Raw genomic sequence first — 20,032 nt, forward strand, 5'->3', positions numbered from 1 at the left:
GGGGGGGGGGGGTGGGGGGGGGGGGGGGTGGGGGGGGGGGGGGGTGGGGGGGGGGGGGGGTGGGGGGGGGGGGGGGTGGGGGGGGGGGGGGGTGGGGGGGGGGGGGGGTGGGGGGGGGGGGGGGTGGGGGGGGGGGGGGGTGGGGGGGGGGGGGGGTGGGGGGGGGGGGGGGTGGGGGGGGGGGGGGGTGGGGGGGGGGGGGGGTGGGGGGGGGGGGGGGTGGGGGGGGGGGGGGGTGGGGGGGGGGGGGGGTGGGGGGGGGGGGGGGTGGGGGGGGGGGGGGGTGGGGGGGGGGGGGGGTGGGGGGGGGGGGGGGTGGGGGGGGGGGGGGGTGGGGGGGGGGGGGGGTGGGGGGGGGGGGGGGTGGGGGGGGGGGGGGGTGGGGGGGGGGGGGGGTGGGGGGGGGGGGGGGTGGGGGGGGGGGGGGGTGGGGGGGGGGGGGGGTGGGGGGGGGGGGGGGTGGGGGGGGGGGGGGGTGGGGGGGGGGGGGGGTGGGGGGGGGGGGGGGTGGGGGGGGGGGGGGGTGGGGGGGGGGGGGGGTGGGGGGGGGGGGGGGTGGGGGGGGGGGGGGGTGGGGGGGGGGGGGGGTGGGGGGGGGGGGGGGTGGGGGGGGGGGGGGGTGGGGGGGGGGGGGGGTGGGGGGGGGGGGGGGTGGGGGGGGGGGGGGGTGGGGGGGGGGGGGGGTGGGGGGGGGGGGGGGTGGGGGGGGGGGGGGGTGGGGGGGGGGGGGGGTGGGGGGGGGGGGGGGTGGGGGGGGGGGGGGGTGGGGGGGGGGGGGGGTGGGGGGGGGGGGGGGTGGGGGGGGGGGGGGGTGGGGGGGGGGGGGGGTGGGGGGGGGGGGGGGTGGGGGGGGGGGGGGGTGGGGGGGGGGGGGGGTGGGGGGGGGGGGGGGTGGGGGGGGGGGGGGGTGGGGGGGGGGGGGGGTGGGGGGGGGGGGGGGTGGGGGGGGGGGGGGGTGGGGGGGGGGGGGGGTGGGGGGGGGGGGGGGTGGGGGGGGGGGGGGGTGGGGGGGGGGGGGGGTGGGGGGGGGGGGGGGTGGGGGGGGGGGGGGGTGGGGGGGGGGGGGGGTGGGGGGGGGGGGGGGTGGGGGGGGGGGGGGGTGGGGGGGGGGGGGGGTGGGGGGGGGGGGGGGTGGGGGGGGGGGGGGGTGGGGGGGGGGGGGGGTGGGGGGGGGGGGGGGTGGGGGGGGGGGGGGGTGGGGGGGGGGGGGGGTGGGGGGGGGGGGGGGTGGGGGGGGGGGGGGGTGGGGGGGGGGGGGGGTGGGGGGGGGGGGGGGTGGGGGGGGGGGGGGGTGGGGGGGGGGGGGGGTGGGGGGGGGGGGGGGTGGGGGGGGGGGGGGGTGGGGGGGGGGGGGGGTGGGGGGGGGGGGGGGTGGGGGGGGGGGGGGGTGGGGGGGGGGGGGGGTGGGGGGGGGGGGGGGTGGGGGGGGGGGGGGGTGGGGGGGGGGGGGGGTGGGGGGGGGGGGGGGTGGGGGGGGGGGGGGGTGGGGGGGGGGGGGGGTGGGGGGGGGGGGGGGTGGGGGGGGGGGGGGGTGGGGGGGGGGGGGGGTGGGGGGGGGGGGGGGTGGGGGGGGGGGGGGGTGGGGGGGGGGGGGGGTGGGGGGGGGGGGGGGTGGGGGGGGGGGGGGGTGGGGGGGGGGGGGGGTGGGGGGGGGGGGGGGTGGGGGGGGGGGGGGGTGGGGGGGGGGGGGGGTGGGGGGGGGGGGGGGTGGGGGGGGGGGGGGGTGGGGGGGGGGGGGGGTGGGGGGGGGGGGGGGTGGGGGGGGGGGGGGGTGGGGGGGGGGGGGGGTGGGGGGGGGGGGGGGTGGGGGGGGGGGGGGGTGGGGGGGGGGGGGGGTGGGGGGGGGGGGGGGTGGGGGGGGGGGGGGGTGGGGGGGGGGGGGGGTGGGGGGGGGGGGGGGTGGGGGGGGGGGGGGGTGGGGGGGGGGGGGGGTGGGGGGGGGGGGGGGTGGGGGGGGGGGGGGGTGGGGGGGGGGGGGGGTGGGGGGGGGGGGGGGTGGGGGGGGGGGGGGGTGGGGGGGGGGGGGGGTGGGGGGGGGGGGGGGTGGGGGGGGGGGGGGGTGGGGGGGGGGGGGGGTGGGGGGGGGGGGGGGTGGGGGGGGGGGGGGGTGGGGGGGGGGGGGGGTGGGGGGGGGGGGGGGTGGGGGGGGGGGGGGGTGGGGGGGGGGGGGGGTGGGGGGGGGGGGGGGTGGGGGGGGGGGGGGGTGGGGGGGGGGGGGGGTGGGGGGGGGGGGGGGTGGGGGGGGGGGGGGGTGGGGGGGGGGGGGGGTGGGGGGGGGGGGGGGTGGGGGGGGGGGGGGGTGGGGGGGGGGGGGGGTGGGGGGGGGGGGGGGTGGGGGGGGGGGGGGGTGGGGGGGGGGGGGGGTGGGGGGGGGGGGGGGTGGGGGGGGGGGGGGGTGGGGGGGGGGGGGGGTGGGGGGGGGGGGGGGTGGGGGGGGGGGGGGGTGGGGGGGGGGGGGGGTGGGGGGGGGGGGGGGTGGGGGGGGGGGGGGGTGGGGGGGGGGGGGGGTGGGGGGGGGGGGGGGTGGGGGGGGGGGGGGGTGGGGGGGGGGGGGGGTGGGGGGGGGGGGGGGTGGGGGGGGGGGGGGGTGGGGGGGGGGGGGGGTGGGGGGGGGGGGGGGTGGGGGGGGGGGGGGGTGGGGGGGGGGGGGGGTGGGGGGGGGGGGGGGTGGGGGGGGGGGGGGGTGGGGGGGGGGGGGGGTGGGGGGGGGGGGGGGTGGGGGGGGGGGGGGGTGGGGGGGGGGGGGGGTGGGGGGGGGGGGGGGTGGGGGGGGGGGGGGGTGGGGGGGGGGGGGGGTGGGGGGGGGGGGGGGTGGGGGGGGGGGGGGGTGGGGGGGGGGGGGGGTGGGGGGGGGGGGGGGTGGGGGGGGGGGGGGGTGGGGGGGGGGGGGGGTGGGGGGGGGGGGGGGTGGGGGGGGGGGGGGGTGGGGGGGGGGGGGGGTGGGGGGGGGGGGGGGTGGGGGGGGGGGGGGGTGGGGGGGGGGGGGGGTGGGGGGGGGGGGGGGTGGGGGGGGGGGGGGGTGGGGGGGGGGGGGGGTGGGGGGGGGGGGGGGTGGGGGGGGGGGGGGGTGGGGGGGGGGGGGGGTGGGGGGGGGGGGGGGTGGGGGGGGGGGGGGGTGGGGGGGGGGGGGGGTGGGGGGGGGGGGGGGTGGGGGGGGGGGGGGGTGGGGGGGGGGGGGGGTGGGGGGGGGGGGGGGTGGGGGGGGGGGGGGGTGGGGGGGGGGGGGGGTGGGGGGGGGGGGGGGTGGGGGGGGGGGGGGGTGGGGGGGGGGGGGGGTGGGGGGGGGGGGGGGTGGGGGGGGGGGGGGGTGGGGGGGGGGGGGGGTGGGGGGGGGGGGGGGTGGGGGGGGGGGGGGGTGGGGGGGGGGGGGGGTGGGGGGGGGGGGGGGTGGGGGGGGGGGGGGGTGGGGGGGGGGGGGGGTGGGGGGGGGGGGGGGTGGGGGGGGGGGGGGGTGGGGGGGGGGGGGGGTGGGGGGGGGGGGGGGTGGGGGGGGGGGGGGGTGGGGGGGGGGGGGGGTGGGGGGGGGGGGGGGTGGGGGGGGGGGGGGGTGGGGGGGGGGGGGGGTGGGGGGGGGGGGGGGTGGGGGGGGGGGGGGGTGGGGGGGGGGGGGGGTGGGGGGGGGGGGGGGTGGGGGGGGGGGGGGGTGGGGGGGGGGGGGGGTGGGGGGGGGGGGGGGTGGGGGGGGGGGGGGGTGGGGGGGGGGGGGGGTGGGGGGGGGGGGGGGTGGGGGGGGGGGGGGGTGGGGGGGGGGGGGGGTGGGGGGGGGGGGGGGTGGGGGGGGGGGGGGGTGGGGGGGGGGGGGGGTGGGGGGGGGGGGGGGTGGGGGGGGGGGGGGGTGGGGGGGGGGGGGGGTGGGGGGGGGGGGGGGTGGGGGGGGGGGGGGGTGGGGGGGGGGGGGGGTGGGGGGGGGGGGGGGTGGGGGGGGGGGGGGGTGGGGGGGGGGGGGGGTGGGGGGGGGGGGGGGTGGGGGGGGGGGGGGGTGGGGGGGGGGGGGGGTGGGGGGGGGGGGGGGTGGGGGGGGGGGGGGGTGGGGGGGGGGGGGGGTGGGGGGGGGGGGGGGTGGGGGGGGGGGGGGGTGGGGGGGGGGGGGGGTGGGGGGGGGGGGGGGTGGGGGGGGGGGGGGGTGGGGGGGGGGGGGGGTGGGGGGGGGGGGGGGTGGGGGGGGGGGGGGGTGGGGGGGGGGGGGGGTGGGGGGGGGGGGGGGTGGGGGGGGGGGGGGGTGGGGGGGGGGGGGGGTGGGGGGGGGGGGGGGTGGGGGGGGGGGGGGGTGGGGGGGGGGGGGGGTGGGGGGGGGGGGGGGTGGGGGGGGGGGGGGGTGGGGGGGGGGGGGGGTGGGGGGGGGGGGGGGTGGGGGGGGGGGGGGGTGGGGGGGGGGGGGGGTGGGGGGGGGGGGGGGTGGGGGGGGGGGGGGGTGGGGGGGGGGGGGGGTGGGGGGGGGGGGGGGTGGGGGGGGGGGGGGGTGGGGGGGGGGGGGGGTGGGGGGGGGGGGGGGTGGGGGGGGGGGGGGGTGGGGGGGGGGGGGGGTGGGGGGGGGGGGGGGTGGGGGGGGGGGGGGGTGGGGGGGGGGGGGGGTGGGGGGGGGGGGGGGTGGGGGGGGGGGGGGGTGGGGGGGGGGGGGGGTGGGGGGGGGGGGGGGTGGGGGGGGGGGGGGGTGGGGGGGGGGGGGGGTGGGGGGGGGGGGGGGTGGGGGGGGGGGGGGGTGGGGGGGGGGGGGGGTGGGGGGGGGGGGGGGTGGGGGGGGGGGGGGGTGGGGGGGGGGGGGGGTGGGGGGGGGGGGGGGTGGGGGGGGGGGGGGGTGGGGGGGGGGGGGGGTGGGGGGGGGGGGGGGTGGGGGGGGGGGGGGGTGGGGGGGGGGGGGGGTGGGGGGGGGGGGGGGTGGGGGGGGGGGGGGGTGGGGGGGGGGGGGGGTGGGGGGGGGGGGGGGTGGGGGGGGGGGGGGGTGGGGGGGGGGGGGGGTGGGGGGGGGGGGGGGTGGGGGGGGGGGGGGGTGGGGGGGGGGGGGGGTGGGGGGGGGGGGGGGTGGGGGGGGGGGGGGGTGGGGGGGGGGGGGGGTGGGGGGGGGGGGGGGTGGGGGGGGGGGGGGGTGGGGGGGGGGGGGGGTGGGGGGGGGGGGGGGTGGGGGGGGGGGGGGGTGGGGGGGGGGGGGGGTGGGGGGGGGGGGGGGTGGGGGGGGGGGGGGGTGGGGGGGGGGGGGGGTGGGGGGGGGGGGGGGTGGGGGGGGGGGGGGGTGGGGGGGGGGGGGGGTGGGGGGGGGGGGGGGTGGGGGGGGGGGGGGGTGGGGGGGGGGGGGGGTGGGGGGGGGGGGGGGTGGGGGGGGGGGGGGGTGGGGGGGGGGGGGGGTGGGGGGGGGGGGGGGTGGGGGGGGGGGGGGGTGGGGGGGGGGGGGGGTGGGGGGGGGGGGGGGTGGGGGGGGGGGGGGGTGGGGGGGGGGGGGGGTGGGGGGGGGGGGGGGTGGGGGGGGGGGGGGGTGGGGGGGGGGGGGGGTGGGGGGGGGGGGGGGTGGGGGGGGGGGGGGGTGGGGGGGGGGGGGGGTGGGGGGGGGGGGGGGTGGGGGGGGGGGGGGGTGGGGGGGGGGGGGGGTGGGGGGGGGGGGGGGTGGGGGGGGGGGGGGGTGGGGGGGGGGGGGGGTGGGGGGGGGGGGGGGTGGGGGGGGGGGGGGGTGGGGGGGGGGGGGGGTGGGGGGGGGGGGGGGTGGGGGGGGGGGGGGGTGGGGGGGGGGGGGGGTGGGGGGGGGGGGGGGTGGGGGGGGGGGGGGGTGGGGGGGGGGGGGGGTGGGGGGGGGGGGGGGTGGGGGGGGGGGGGGGTGGGGGGGGGGGGGGGTGGGGGGGGGGGGGGGTGGGGGGGGGGGGGGGTGGGGGGGGGGGGGGGTGGGGGGGGGGGGGGGTGGGGGGGGGGGGGGGTGGGGGGGGGGGGGGGTGGGGGGGGGGGGGGGTGGGGGGGGGGGGGGGTGGGGGGGGGGGGGGGTGGGGGGGGGGGGGGGTGGGGGGGGGGGGGGGTGGGGGGGGGGGGGGGTGGGGGGGGGGGGGGGTGGGGGGGGGGGGGGGTGGGGGGGGGGGGGGGTGGGGGGGGGGGGGGGTGGGGGGGGGGGGGGGTGGGGGGGGGGGGGGGTGGGGGGGGGGGGGGGTGGGGGGGGGGGGGGGTGGGGGGGGGGGGGGGTGGGGGGGGGGGGGGGTGGGGGGGGGGGGGGGTGGGGGGGGGGGGGGGTGGGGGGGGGGGGGGGTGGGGGGGGGGGGGGGTGGGGGGGGGGGGGGGTGGGGGGGGGGGGGGGTGGGGGGGGGGGGGGGTGGGGGGGGGGGGGGGTGGGGGGGGGGGGGGGTGGGGGGGGGGGGGGGTGGGGGGGGGGGGGGGTGGGGGGGGGGGGGGGTGGGGGGGGGGGGGGGTGGGGGGGGGGGGGGGTGGGGGGGGGGGGGGGTGGGGGGGGGGGGGGGTGGGGGGGGGGGGGGGTGGGGGGGGGGGGGGGTGGGGGGGGGGGGGGGTGGGGGGGGGGGGGGGTGGGGGGGGGGGGGGGTGGGGGGGGGGGGGGGTGGGGGGGGGGGGGGGTGGGGGGGGGGGGGGGTGGGGGGGGGGGGGGGTGGGGGGGGGGGGGGGTGGGGGGGGGGGGGGGTGGGGGGGGGGGGGGGTGGGGGGGGGGGGGGGTGGGGGGGGGGGGGGGTGGGGGGGGGGGGGGGTGGGGGGGGGGGGGGGTGGGGGGGGGGGGGGGTGGGGGGGGGGGGGGGTGGGGGGGGGGGGGGGTGGGGGGGGGGGGGGGTGGGGGGGGGGGGGGGTGGGGGGGGGGGGGGGTGGGGGGGGGGGGGGGTGGGGGGGGGGGGGGGTGGGGGGGGGGGGGGGTGGGGGGGGGGGGGGGTGGGGGGGGGGGGGGGTGGGGGGGGGGGGGGGTGGGGGGGGGGGGGGGTGGGGGGGGGGGGGGGTGGGGGGGGGGGGGGGTGGGGGGGGGGGGGGGTGGGGGGGGGGGGGGGTGGGGGGGGGGGGGGGTGGGGGGGGGGGGGGGTGGGGGGGGGGGGGGGTGGGGGGGGGGGGGGGTGGGGGGGGGGGGGGGTGGGGGGGGGGGGGGGTGGGGGGGGGGGGGGGTGGGGGGGGGGGGGGGTGGGGGGGGGGGGGGGTGGGGGGGGGGGGGGGTGGGGGGGGGGGGGGGTGGGGGGGGGGGGGGGTGGGGGGGGGGGGGGGTGGGGGGGGGGGGGGGTGGGGGGGGGGGGGGGTGGGGGGGGGGGGGGGTGGGGGGGGGGGGGGGTGGGGGGGGGGGGGGGTGGGGGGGGGGGGGGGTGGGGGGGGGGGGGGGTGGGGGGGGGGGGGGGTGGGGGGGGGGGGGGGTGGGGGGGGGGGGGGGTGGGGGGGGGGGGGGGTGGGGGGGGGGGGGGGTGGGGGGGGGGGGGGGTGGGGGGGGGGGGGGGTGGGGGGGGGGGGGGGTGGGGGGGGGGGGGGGTGGGGGGGGGGGGGGGTGGGGGGGGGGGGGGGTGGGGGGGGGGGGGGGTGGGGGGGGGGGGGGGTGGGGGGGGGGGGGGGTGGGGGGGGGGGGGGGTGGGGGGGGGGGGGGGTGGGGGGGGGGGGGGGTGGGGGGGGGGGGGGGTGGGGGGGGGGGGGGGTGGGGGGGGGGGGGGGTGGGGGGGGGGGGGGGTGGGGGGGGGGGGGGGTGGGGGGGGGGGGGGGTGGGGGGGGGGGGGGGTGGGGGGGGGGGGGGGTGGGGGGGGGGGGGGGTGGGGGGGGGGGGGGGTGGGGGGGGGGGGGGGTGGGGGGGGGGGGGGGTGGGGGGGGGGGGGGGTGGGGGGGGGGGGGGGTGGGGGGGGGGGGGGGTGGGGGGGGGGGGGGGTGGGGGGGGGGGGGGGTGGGGGGGGGGGGGGGTGGGGGGGGGGGGGGGTGGGGGGGGGGGGGGGTGGGGGGGGGGGGGGGTGGGGGGGGGGGGGGGTGGGGGGGGGGGGGGGTGGGGGGGGGGGGGGGTGGGGGGGGGGGGGGGTGGGGGGGGGGGGGGGTGGGGGGGGGGGGGGGTGGGGGGGGGGGGGGGTGGGGGGGGGGGGGGGTGGGGGGGGGGGGGGGTGGGGGGGGGGGGGGGTGGGGGGGGGGGGGGGTGGGGGGGGGGGGGGGTGGGGGGGGGGGGGGGTGGGGGGGGGGGGGGGTGGGGGGGGGGGGGGGTGGGGGGGGGGGGGGGTGGGGGGGGGGGGGGGTGGGGGGGGGGGGGGGTGGGGGGGGGGGGGGGTGGGGGGGGGGGGGGGTGGGGGGGGGGGGGGGTGGGGGGGGGGGGGGGTGGGGGGGGGGGGGGGTGGGGGGGGGGGGGGGTGGGGGGGGGGGGGGGTGGGGGGGGGGGGGGGTGGGGGGGGGGGGGGGTGGGGGGGGGGGGGGGTGGGGGGGGGGGGGGGTGGGGGGGGGGGGGGGTGGGGGGGGGGGGGGGTGGGGGGGGGGGGGGGTGGGGGGGGGGGGGGGTGGGGGGGGGGGGGGGTGGGGGGGGGGGGGGGTGGGGGGGGGGGGGGGTGGGGGGGGGGGGGGGTGGGGGGGGGGGGGGGTGGGGGGGGGGGGGGGTGGGGGGGGGGGGGGGTGGGGGGGGGGGGGGGTGGGGGGGGGGGGGGGTGGGGGGGGGGGGGGGTGGGGGGGGGGGGGGGTGGGGGGGGGGGGGGGTGGGGGGGGGGGGGGGTGGGGGGGGGGGGGGGTGGGGGGGGGGGGGGGTGGGGGGGGGGGGGGGTGGGGGGGGGGGGGGGTGGGGGGGGGGGGGGGTGGGGGGGGGGGGGGGTGGGGGGGGGGGGGGGTGGGGGGGGGGGGGGGTGGGGGGGGGGGGGGGTGGGGGGGGGGGGGGGTGGGGGGGGGGGGGGGTGGGGGGGGGGGGGGGTGGGGGGGGGGGGGGGTGGGGGGGGGGGGGGGTGGGGGGGGGGGGGGGTGGGGGGGGGGGGGGGTGGGGGGGGGGGGGGGTGGGGGGGGGGGGGGGTGGGGGGGGGGGGGGGTGGGGGGGGGGGGGGGTGGGGGGGGGGGGGGGTGGGGGGGGGGGGGGGTGGGGGGGGGGGGGGGTGGGGGGGGGGGGGGGTGGGGGGGGGGGGGGGTGGGGGGGGGGGGGGGTGGGGGGGGGGGGGGGTGGGGGGGGGGGGGGGTGGGGGGGGGGGGGGGTGGGGGGGGGGGGGGGTGGGGGGGGGGGGGGGTGGGGGGGGGGGGGGGTGGGGGGGGGGGGGGGTGGGGGGGGGGGGGGGTGGGGGGGGGGGGGGGTGGGGGGGGGGGGGGGTGGGGGGGGGGGGGGGTGGGGGGGGGGGGGGGTGGGGGGGGGGGGGGGTGGGGGGGGGGGGGGGTGGGGGGGGGGGGGGGTGGGGGGGGGGGGGGGTGGGGGGGGGGGGGGGTGGGGGGGGGGGGGGGTGGGGGGGGGGGGGGGTGGGGGGGGGGGGGGGTGGGGGGGGGGGGGGGTGGGGGGGGGGGGGGGTGGGGGGGGGGGGGGGTGGGGGGGGGGGGGGGTGGGGGGGGGGGGGGGTGGGGGGGGGGGGGGGTGGGGGGGGGGGGGGGTGGGGGGGGGGGGGGGTGGGGGGGGGGGGGGGTGGGGGGGGGGGGGGGTGGGGGGGGGGGGGGGTGGGGGGGGGGGGGGGTGGGGGGGGGGGGGGGTGGGGGGGGGGGGGGGTGGGGGGGGGGGGGGGTGGGGGGGGGGGGGGGTGGGGGGGGGGGGGGGTGGGGGGGGGGGGGGGTGGGGGGGGGGGGGGGTGGGGGGGGGGGGGGGTGGGGGGGGGGGGGGGTGGGGGGGGGGGGGGGTGGGGGGGGGGGGGGGTGGGGGGGGGGGGGGGTGGGGGGGGGGGGGGGTGGGGGGGGGGGGGGGTGGGGGGGGGGGGGGGTGGGGGGGGGGGGGGGTGGGGGGGGGGGGGGGTGGGGGGGGGGGGGGGTGGGGGGGGGGGGGGGTGGGGGGGGGGGGGGGTGGGGGGGGGGGGGGGTGGGGGGGGGGGGGGGTGGGGGGGGGGGGGGGTGGGGGGGGGGGGGGGTGGGGGGGGGGGGGGGTGGGGGGGGGGGGGGGTGGGGGGGGGGGGGGGTGGGGGGGGGGGGGGGTGGGGGGGGGGGGGGGTGGGGGGGGGGGGGGGTGGGGGGGGGGGGGGGTGGGGGGGGGGGGGGGTGGGGGGGGGGGGGGGTGGGGGGGGGGGGGGGTGGGGGGGGGGGGGGGTGGGGGGGGGGGGGGGTGGGGGGGGGGGGGGGTGGGGGGGGGGGGGGGTGGGGGGGGGGGGGGGTGGGGGGGGGGGGGGGTGGGGGGGGGGGGGGGTGGGGGGGGGGGGGGGTGGGGGGGGGGGGGGGTGGGGGGGGGGGGGGGTGGGGGGGGGGGGGGGTGGGGGGGGGGGGGGGTGGGGGGGGGGGGGGGTGGGGGGGGGGGGGGGTGGGGGGGGGGGGGGGTGGGGGGGGGGGGGGGTGGGGGGGGGGGGGGGTGGGGGGGGGGGGGGGTGGGGGGGGGGGGGGGTGGGGGGGGGGGGGGGTGGGGGGGGGGGGGGGTGGGGGGGGGGGGGGGTGGGGGGGGGGGGGGGTGGGGGGGGGGGGGGGTGGGGGGGGGGGGGGGTGGGGGGGGGGGGGGGTGGGGGGGGGGGGGGGTGGGGGGGGGGGGGGGTGGGGGGGGGGGGGGGTGGGGGGGGGGGGGGGTGGGGGGGGGGGGGGGTGGGGGGGGGGGGGGGTGGGGGGGGGGGGGGGTGGGGGGGGGGGGGGGTGGGGGGGGGGGGGGGTGGGGGGGGGGGGGGGTGGGGGGGGGGGGGGGTGGGGGGGGGGGGGGGTGGGGGGGGGGGGGGGTGGGGGGGGGGGGGGGTGGGGGGGGGGGGGGGTGGGGGGGGGGGGGGGTGGGGGGGGGGGGGGGTGGGGGGGGGGGGGGGTGGGGGGGGGGGGGGGTGGGGGGGGGGGGGGGTGGGGGGGGGGGGGGGTGGGGGGGGGGGGGGGTGGGGGGGGGGGGGGGTGGGGGGGGGGGGGGGTGGGGGGGGGGGGGGGTGGGGGGGGGGGGGGGTGGGGGGGGGGGGGGGTGGGGGGGGGGGGGGGTGGGGGGGGGGGGGGGTGGGGGGGGGGGGGGGTGGGGGGGGGGGGGGGTGGGGGGGGGGGGGGGTGGGGGGGGGGGGGGGTGGGGGGGGGGGGGGGTGGGGGGGGGGGGGGGTGGGGGGGGGGGGGGGTGGGGGGGGGGGGGGGTGGGGGGGGGGGGGGGTGGGGGGGGGGGGGGGTGGGGGGGGGGGGGGGTGGGGGGGGGGGGGGGTGGGGGGGGGGGGGGGTGGGGGGGGGGGGGGGTGGGGGGGGGGGGGGGTGGGGGGGGGGGGGGGTGGGGGGGGGGGGGGGTGGGGGGGGGGGGGGGTGGGGGGGGGGGGGGGTGGGGGGGGGGGGGGGTGGGGGGGGGGGGGGGTGGGGGGGGGGGGGGGTGGGGGGGGGGGGGGGTGGGGGGGGGGGGGGGTGGGGGGGGGGGGGGGTGGGGGGGGGGGGGGGTGGGGGGGGGGGGGGGTGGGGGGGGGGGGGGGTGGGGGGGGGGGGGGGTGGGGGGGGGGGGGGGTGGGGGGGGGGGGGGGTGGGGGGGGGGGGGGGTGGGGGGGGGGGGGGGTGGGGGGGGGGGGGGGTGGGGGGGGGGGGGGGTGGGGGGGGGGGGGGGTGGGGGGGGGGGGGGGTGGGGGGGGGGGGGGGTGGGGGGGGGGGGGGGTGGGGGGGGGGGGGGGTGGGGGGGGGGGGGGGTGGGGGGGGGGGGGGGTGGGGGGGGGGGGGGGTGGGGGGGGGGGGGGGTGGGGGGGGGGGGGGGTGGGGGGGGGGGGGGGTGGGGGGGGGGGGGGGTGGGGGGGGGGGGGGGTGGGGGGGGGGGGGGGTGGGGGGGGGGGGGGGTGGGGGGGGGGGGGGGTGGGGGGGGGGGGGGGTGGGGGGGGGGGGGGGTGGGGGGGGGGGGGGGTGGGGGGGGGGGGGGGTGGGGGGGGGGGGGGGTGGGGGGGGGGGGGGGTGGGGGGGGGGGGGGGTGGGGGGGGGGGGGGGTGGGGGGGGGGGGGGGTGGGGGGGGGGGGGGGTGGGGGGGGGGGGGGGTGGGGGGGGGGGGGGGTGGGGGGGGGGGGGGGTGGGGGGGGGGGGGGGTGGGGGGGGGGGGGGGTGGGGGGGGGGGGGGGTGGGGGGGGGGGGGGGTGGGGGGGGGGGGGGGTGGGGGGGGGGGGGGGTGGGGGGGGGGGGGGGTGGGGGGGGGGGGGGGTGGGGGGGGGGGGGGGTGGGGGGGGGGGGGGGTGGGGGGGGGGGGGGGTGGGGGGGGGGGGGGGTGGGGGGGGGGGGGGGTGGGGGGGGGGGGGGGTGGGGGGGGGGGGGGGTGGGGGGGGGGGGGGGTGCGGGGCGGGGGGGGTTGGGGGGGGGGGGGGTGGGGGGGGGGGGGGGTGGGGGGGGGGGGCGGGGGGCGGGGGGGGGTGGGTGGGGTGGGGTGGGGGGGGGTGGGGGGACTGGGGGGGAGGGGGGATGGGGGGGGGGGGGGGGGGGGGGGGGGGGGGGGGGGGGGGGCGGGGGGAGGGGGGGGCTGGGGGTGGAAGGGGGGGGGGGGGAGGGGAGGATGGGGGGGGGGGGGGGGGGGAGGGAGGGAGGGAGGGAGGGTTTGGAAAGGAGAGGAGAAGACAAGGGGGCTGCCTGGAGGCAGCTCCCTGCAAGCAGAAAGTGAGAATTATTTAGAGAAGACCCTACTGTCGTGCTAGTTTTCCTTGTGCATAGATATTTTGGAAACGACGGCGTGTTCCATCTTGGTGCTGCAGCCCAGACAGCAGCTTGCAGGGAGGAGACGTGATGGGAAGGCTGTCTTGGTCAGACCTCTGTTCCACTGACCTGTTCTTTCTTTGTCCCTCTTTCCCCCCTCCCCTCTCCCCTCCCCCAGAGGGCGAAGACAACATAGACGAGGACATGGAAGATGACCGGCCGGTGAATTCCTTGCCGAAGCTCACCCATCGCCAGCACCCCGAGCTCTTGAACCCTCTGCCTCCAAACGCCGCTACCTACCACCCATCGGTGCTGCCTCTGCCCCAGAAGCATACCCCGCCCCACACGCAGCCCCCCCTCCAGCCTCAAGCACTAGTCCAGCCCCAGGCCATCGTCCCCGCACAGACTCACCTGGTGGCTGCCTCCGCGGTGCAATCGACTGTTATTGCGCACACGGCCACCACCCACGCCTCTGTCATCCAGACTGTCAACCACGTCATTCAGGGCCCCCAGCCCAAGCACATTGCGCATATTGCACCGTCCACCTCCAGCCCGGTCCAGCTGACCACCACAGCTCAGCCCATCGGCCACATCACTGTGCATCCGGCGACCCTCAACCACATGGCCCACCTGGGCCAGCAGCTCCCCATTTACCCACAACCTGTGGCTGTCGGCCAACCCGTGGTCAGCCACATCGCTCACACCATTTCTCACCAGCAAGTGAACGGAACCACAAGCCTCGGCCAGCCAGCGGTTGTGGCCAAACCTGCCGTAGGAGCCCAAGTGGTCCATCATCCACAGTTGGTTGGGCAGACGGTCTTGAACCCGGTAACTATGGTCACCATGCCTTCTTTCCCCGTAAGCACGTTGAAGCTGGCTTGAGAGAGTCGCGTGGAGCTCCTGATGAAACTCCGTACATTCCAAGTGCATCCCTGTTCCAGAGGAAGAGAACCACCCCAAGCGCAGGAACACTCGGCCGTGAGAACCGTGTGGAAGATGGAGCAGGGTGGAGCACTGGCAACATTAAAAGAACCCCAACCCCCCCTCCCCCGCCCTCCTAAGCAACCCGACAGCTGAGAAATTGGCTCAGCTCTGCACTTGAACCCCCTCCGATCAGAGAAAACGTTTAATGGTCCTTCATAGTGATTAATACTCCCCCCTTTTTACATGTAATCAAGAAGATACAACTTATAATAATGTTCTTAAGACTTTTAAATTTTTTCCACCCCCCACCCTTTTTTTTGATGTGTTGCTTCTTTGTAGAATTTTTTTAATAAAACAGCTGATCTCTTTATTGAGACTTTGCATAGAGTAAGAAAAAGAATAAAATCATAAAAGAATATAAATATATATAAATATATATTTATATATATATCTACCTGCCTATAGCTACATATATATATAAATATGGTTATCAATGAAGGCCATTGATACAGGTGGATTCTTTGCAGAAATATTAAACACTTTTCCTTCGGACTGAGACGACAGAGCATCCTTTTAAAATCAGCATCTTCAAAGACAGATGGTTTGGTGGACCAGGGTAAAACCATAGTGAAACAAACAGGAGCATAACATGTGACGGTATTTCCGTTCAGTATATTTGCATTTCAGTAAACCATCTATAGTCACTGTGACTTATTTTGGCATTTTAAAAAAATCCTCTGTCTAATAAAAGGAGAAAAAAAACACAGTTGCTCCCAGCTGGGCTTTTTTTAATTTTGTATTTGAGTTCCCAAATCTCTTCATTGTACTCTTTCCTGTTTGCTGCTTTCAACTTTTGTTCTTTTTTCCAGCTTTTACATGTTGAAATTGCTCTTGAGTCCTGGGCCCTTGATGGGTCTCTCTACCGCCTCCCCCCCCCCCTTCCCGCCCTGCTCCAGAACCTACCTTGAGCAACGGGCTGGGCCACCAGATCAGACACTGATGGTCACCTGGCCAGAAGCTCACATCACTAGGAAGACGGGAAAATAAGAAGCATTGATGTATATAATGTCCTTTAATAATTTTTGTGAGAACATGTATTTCCTTTCATGGAAATGGGCTTAGAGACACATGCTTCAGAGAGGGCTGCCAGGTGTATCGTGTGCCCCGGGGGGGGGGGGGGGGGTGTATTGTTGAAGCATCAAGAAAATAGCTTGCCAGCCTCACTCTGCCCCTCCCCTTCTTTGTAGGAATTTGCATCTGCTCTAGGGAGAAAATGGCTACAAAACGAGAGGTAGGTAAATAAATAAACACGGAGTATTTTGGACTCGCAACATCCTGCCCCACATGCTCCATTTCAGATTTTTCAGGGAATATTTCTGTGCGCTTCTCCAAAAGATCCCGGCGAACGTGAGGGAGCTGGAGATGATTCTGCCAGGGACGGTGCCTGTCCTGGAGGATGACGTGTGCCCTGTGTCTTCTGACAAAAAGCCGCTGACTGGGGCCCCTCCAAAGTGTTCAGAACTCTTGCAGTGGGGGTGGACTTAAATCCTGACAGTCAGGCCTATCGACGCCCCCTTTACACGGGCTCTTAAGCCTACTTTGGCTCCTGAAGGAAAACTGATTTTTAAAGTTTTCAGGCACCTTCATGGGACCAGGCCTTGGGGGCTTGCTTGGCAAATCTGCATTCGCCACCTGCCAGCGAGGGGCTGAGGAAGTGGGGCGAGCGTGTGATCCCCGATGATCCTCCGTGTGCCACCCAGGCCTGCTTCAAACATTCATCTGCTTCTTGTGCCATCACCTCTGCAAGTGTTGACCCCCCCCCCCCACACACACACACCCAATTCAGCTATGCCTGGAGCTGCTTGGCTCTCTAAAAGCTGAGGGAGTAGCTACTTTACTCTGGTGCAACAAACATGATTCACGCGCAAGCCATCATCTTGCATAATTCGCATCCGCCTCATTAGGTGCAGGAAGTGTGTTTTTCTGTTAGTGAACATATGGACAGGTGTGAAGAAAGCCTTGTCAGCATAAAGCGCATGTAACAACCCTGACATGCCTGCGCATGAAATGGCCCGCTGTAAGTCAATCTGGGCAAGATAAGACTGATGTTTGAGATCAGGCCAGGGAGTCTGACGCTTCGCCACGAACAGTGATAGACCAGCAGAAAGATCTGCAAATGCATCTCCTGGCTTTTGCCCAGTCCTGCTCTCTCCATCTTGACTGCGGTCCTCTCCCACTCAGCCCCTGCTTCCCCCACGGCCCTTGCTGGGGCGGGGGGGGGGGGGGAGAGAAACTGGTCCTGCCCACCTGCGGAGCATGGAGTAGGAAAGGGGTTCCCTCTTCCCCTTGCAGTGTGCATAGTCTGCCACCTAGTGGTAGAGGCCAGAATCAGCTGCAGGAAGGAGCTGCTCGGGAGAGCCCTTGGGTCACCTGCCCTGGCCTCATTCCTGATGCATCAGCCTAAGTTCCTTCACATGGGGGGGAGGGGGTGTGAGGATAAAGCAGGAGAGGGGGGCGGGAATGCACCATCACCTTGAGCCATTTAGAGGAAGGTGAGAATTAAAAGAATCTGATAGTTCACTTCCACCATTCTTACAATCTGCCCAGTAAGAGAAGGAAAAGATTCCCTGCGGTGTAGGGCTGTCAGACTGATCAAAGCAGCAGCCTCCTGCCCAGCCCCGGGCATTAGAGTAGCAAAGAGGCCCCCCTCACCAGCAACCTCTGACTGTCCCCACAGCAGGCCCCAATTCAGGCCCTCGCTTGATCACTGCTCTGCGTTGCTCACAGCTGGAACACAAATGCCAGGCTGTTGGTCGGACTGACCCTTCCCACGTGGGACTCGGGGCTCTCGGGGAGCCCCCACGGGCAGCTTGGAGCAGAGTTGCCCATTCTGACTTGGGAAATCCCTGGAGATTTGGGGGGCATTGCCGGGGGAGTGGAGAGAGCCGACTCTGGGAGTGTGGTGATACTCTAGGACAGGGGTAGGGAACCTGCGGCTCTCCAGATTTTCAGGAACTACAATTCCCATCTGTCAGCATGGTAGGGGCTGATGGGAATTGTAGTTCCTGAACATCAGGAGAGCCGCAAGTTCCCTACCCCTGCTCTAGGACTTCTGTTTTTTCTAGATTCTATGGTTTTCTTCTAAAGCTCCAAGGGAACTGATTTCTGCAGCTGGAGATCGACTGCAATTCTGGGAGAACTCCAGATCCCACTGGAGGCCGTTAGCCTTCGGGAGGAGACCAGCTTAGCAGAGGTCACCTGAGCACAAAGTCTTGGGGGGAGGCGGGGCGTTTGCCTGGCCCAAATTGGGTGGCTGTTCGGGCTGCTTCCTGAGTCTGCGCTTGAAGCCAGGGAGATCTGCAGGTTCCCAAGCAGCTCAGAAACAACAAGTTTTACACAATGGGAAAAGCCTTGACAATATATACATATATATATATTTATATTTTTAATCAGTACATTGCACTGCAAAGATAAACTCTTGAGCCGTGAAGAAAAATATTCTGTCCCTGACCATAAATAAATAAATAAATAAATAAATAAGGCAATACACAAGATTCATAAAATACAATTAGGCAGGCGGTTAGAGGAACAGGTACAACAAAATCTGCACAGATAAATTCTTTGTGGAGGGTTTTTTCACATAGTAAAGTGTCGTATAATACATTCTCCCAATATGTAGTGCAGTGTTCTGGGGGGGGGGGGTTGTTAGTGTATACAATACGGGGGGGGGGGGGGGGGGGTTGCAACAAGAATAACCAACCAAGCAAATATTTGCACACAATGTGGCTAACAGTGATACTATTTGTGAGTTGACTAAATCTACAGTATAGACATTGAAGGGATTGGGTCTCAGTAATCCCCCAGTACATCTTCGAGTTAGTCTCACGTCCAGGCAAGGATGCATTCATAAAAGCTAATCAGCACTTGTACAGTTGCTTCCTTAATCTGTATAGGGATAGCCATTGTCTAAATATTGAATATTTTTGCAGCAAGAGAAAGCTTTGCAGATTTTCGAAGCCAGAATATATCTGGAAGCTGGTCGCTCGTGTAGGGTTTTCAATATTCAATATGTAGTCAATAGCTATCCCTGAACAGATTAGGGAAGCAACTGTACAAATGCTGATTAGCTTTTATGAATGCATCCTTGCCTGGACATGAGGCTTACTTGAAGATGTACTGGGGCATTACTGAGACCCAGTCCCTTCAATGTCTATAGTCAACTCACAAACTGTACAATCTATCACTGCTAGCTGTGTTGTGTGCAAATATTTGCTTGTTGGGTTTTTTTAAAAAACAATCAAACAGGGATCCCTCCGGAGTTGGGATCCCAAGATTTTAAGACCTCACCTGTCAACTGCATGAAAATGAGACACAGCATCATAGCGCACATTTCTCTCCCTGGGCGGGCTGGGGGCTGGCAGAACTGTTGGGATGCAGACTTGGCACAAGTGGGGAAAAACCTCAAATAACGGGGGAGTTGAGAACCAGCTGGCATGCCAGAAGTACAAAGATGAGGGCATTCGGAAGAAGCCTTCCATGCATTCCAAAAATAAATAGATTAATTAAAACACACCCACACACCCACACACCCAAAATTCCACTGGACACAGAGGGATCCAGATGCAAGATTTCCCAGGGGCCACTGAGAAGTGATCATGAAATCAGATATAAGAGTTTGCAGCTCCCTTCCACAACAACCTTTTTGTTGTTGTTCCTCATCTTTAAAATAATAAAATAGTTTTAGCCCTCATGATTGTGCAGAAAAGTTTGGGGAAATTCCCAGGGCTTCCATTTCTCCTAAGATATCGGAGCCCTGAAGCCAGACGACGGCGCTGCTTCTCCTGCAAACCTTTTTTCCTTCTGGATTACCTCCCACTCTCACAAGCTGTAATACTTGCACAGTTCTGAAAGAATTCTTGCTCACACCTTCAGCAGGAAGTCCCTCCTCTCCCAAGGCAGGAACTGGACGTGGTAAACCAAAGGCGGGCTAAAATGTTCACACATCAGAGGTGGAATAACGGACAGACAAGACTGTTTTGCAAAACGACAGCACAGCAAAAGGTACCCAGAAGAAACCATTTTTCTTCTCCACACCCCCACAAGTAATGGTTGGGTGCCAGTAGATGCTTCCTGAAGCTGGAGAAATTCAATGAACTGAATGAATAATTTGGGCTCCGAAATACAAATCTGGAATGTGGACTAAGACATTACAATTCATCTCATAGTGGAGGAAAAAATCTGTTATTTAAAAGTCTCTTGAAATCTCTGGAATATTTAGTACATTACGTGGAAGATGCTGTTGGAATGCCAGATGGAGGGGCAGGGCCCGGACGCTCCGCCCCCCTCGCAGCTTTCCCTTTCAATAGTCCAAGAAAGGCTTTGGAGTGACCCCCCTCAGCTCTCCTGCCTCGCAGCAGCCAGGCTCACTTGTTCTCAATGAGCGTTTGAACTCTGCAGACTAAGTCCCGAGCTATTTGCAGGATTTCCTGGGCATTGTGATGTTCTGCCATTTCTGTACAAGCAAAAAAGGGAGAGGGAGACGATCAAGCTTTCTAGAACAACTAGTTGAGTGTAGAGCCGCCACTTCAGATCTTGCCTCTACCACAAACTTGGAAAAGAAAAAGAGCAGGGCGTATCTGCCACAGGGACACGTGGGCTCACGTGTCCCCGGGTGCCACTCATTTGATCATGTGGGGGGGCACAAAATCACCCCCACACCCTTCCGGAAGAAGCCCCCCCCCCCCCCCCCGTAGCCAGCCTGCACCCGAGAAGGCACTGGCACACACACAGAGCCCTGCTTGATTGGCTCCTGCGCTGCCGCCACTAAGTCAGCCCCGCTAAGCAGGGGGCATGGAGTTGCACTGCCTTAAAGGTGCAGGAGGCGCCATCGCCACAACCACCACCTCCCCTCCCCTCCCCTCCTTGCACACAGGAGTCTGGCGGGGGCTCAAGCGCTACTCCCTGCCCAGGCCGGACTCCCGGGCCCCCAGCAGTGTGTAGGGAACCGGGCTTCTGTAAGTGGGGCAGGGCAGGGGCAGAGAAATCAGGTCTTGCCCCCGGGGCTCCATTCCAGGGGTGGGGGTGGCGGAAAACTCTGGTCTTGCCCCAGGTGCCATTTCCTGCTGGTGCGCCTCTGAGAGGCCATGAGGGTGGACTCAGTGAGCTTCAGGTCAGAGGGCAGGTTTCTCCTGGGGGCTCCTCAGTCGGTGTTCCACAGCAGCCCTCTACGCGTGTGGAGCGGGGCCTTCTCCACACCTTGCCTTGTGGGATGACCAATAGTGTTTGGCCACGAAGCCGGTATCGGAAGAGGCCTGACTGAAATCACCGCATCGTAGAGTCGGAGAGGGCCCTGCAGGCTATCTAACCCTCTGCTCAATGCAGGGTCAGCCTAGAGCAGGGGTCTGCCACCTGCGGCTCTCCAGACGTGCATGAACTACAATTCCCATCAGCCCCTGTCAGCATGGCTGGCAGGGGCTGATGGGAATTGTAGTTCATGAACATC

General features: G+C 77.5%; 3 protein-coding genes across 3 annotated transcripts in view; 1 reads left to right on the forward strand and 2 right to left on the reverse strand.

The window, feature by feature from the left end:
* Positions 1–14,294, forward strand: part of MNT (MAX network transcriptional repressor) — a 57,114-nt gene extending 42,820 nt beyond the window's left edge. Inside the window, exon 7 of the mRNA XM_048518844.1 lies at positions 12,625–14,294. Coding sequence (XP_048374801.1) covers positions 12,625–13,488 — 864 coding nt within the window. The 3' untranslated portion in view covers positions 13,489–14,294. The remainder of the gene's footprint in view (positions 1–12,624) is intronic.
* NLK (nemo like kinase) overlaps positions 1–20,032 on the reverse strand; it is a 543,928-nt gene that overhangs the window by 131,727 nt on the left and 392,169 nt on the right. The window lies entirely within an intron of this gene.
* The window catches only part of SGSM2 (small G protein signaling modulator 2), a 131,580-nt gene continuing 128,500 nt past the window's right edge, over positions 16,953–20,032 (reverse strand). Inside the window, exon 21 of the mRNA XM_048519335.1 lies at positions 16,953–19,042. Within this exon, the coding sequence (XP_048375292.1) occupies positions 18,954–19,042 (89 nt within the window). The 3' untranslated portion in view covers positions 16,953–18,953. The remainder of the gene's footprint in view (positions 19,043–20,032) is intronic.

The sequence above is a fragment of the Sphaerodactylus townsendi genome, linkage group LG16 (assembly GCF_021028975.2).
Source record: "Sphaerodactylus townsendi isolate TG3544 linkage group LG16, MPM_Stown_v2.3, whole genome shotgun sequence".
Taxonomy (NCBI): domain Eukaryota; kingdom Metazoa; phylum Chordata; class Lepidosauria; order Squamata; family Sphaerodactylidae; genus Sphaerodactylus; species Sphaerodactylus townsendi.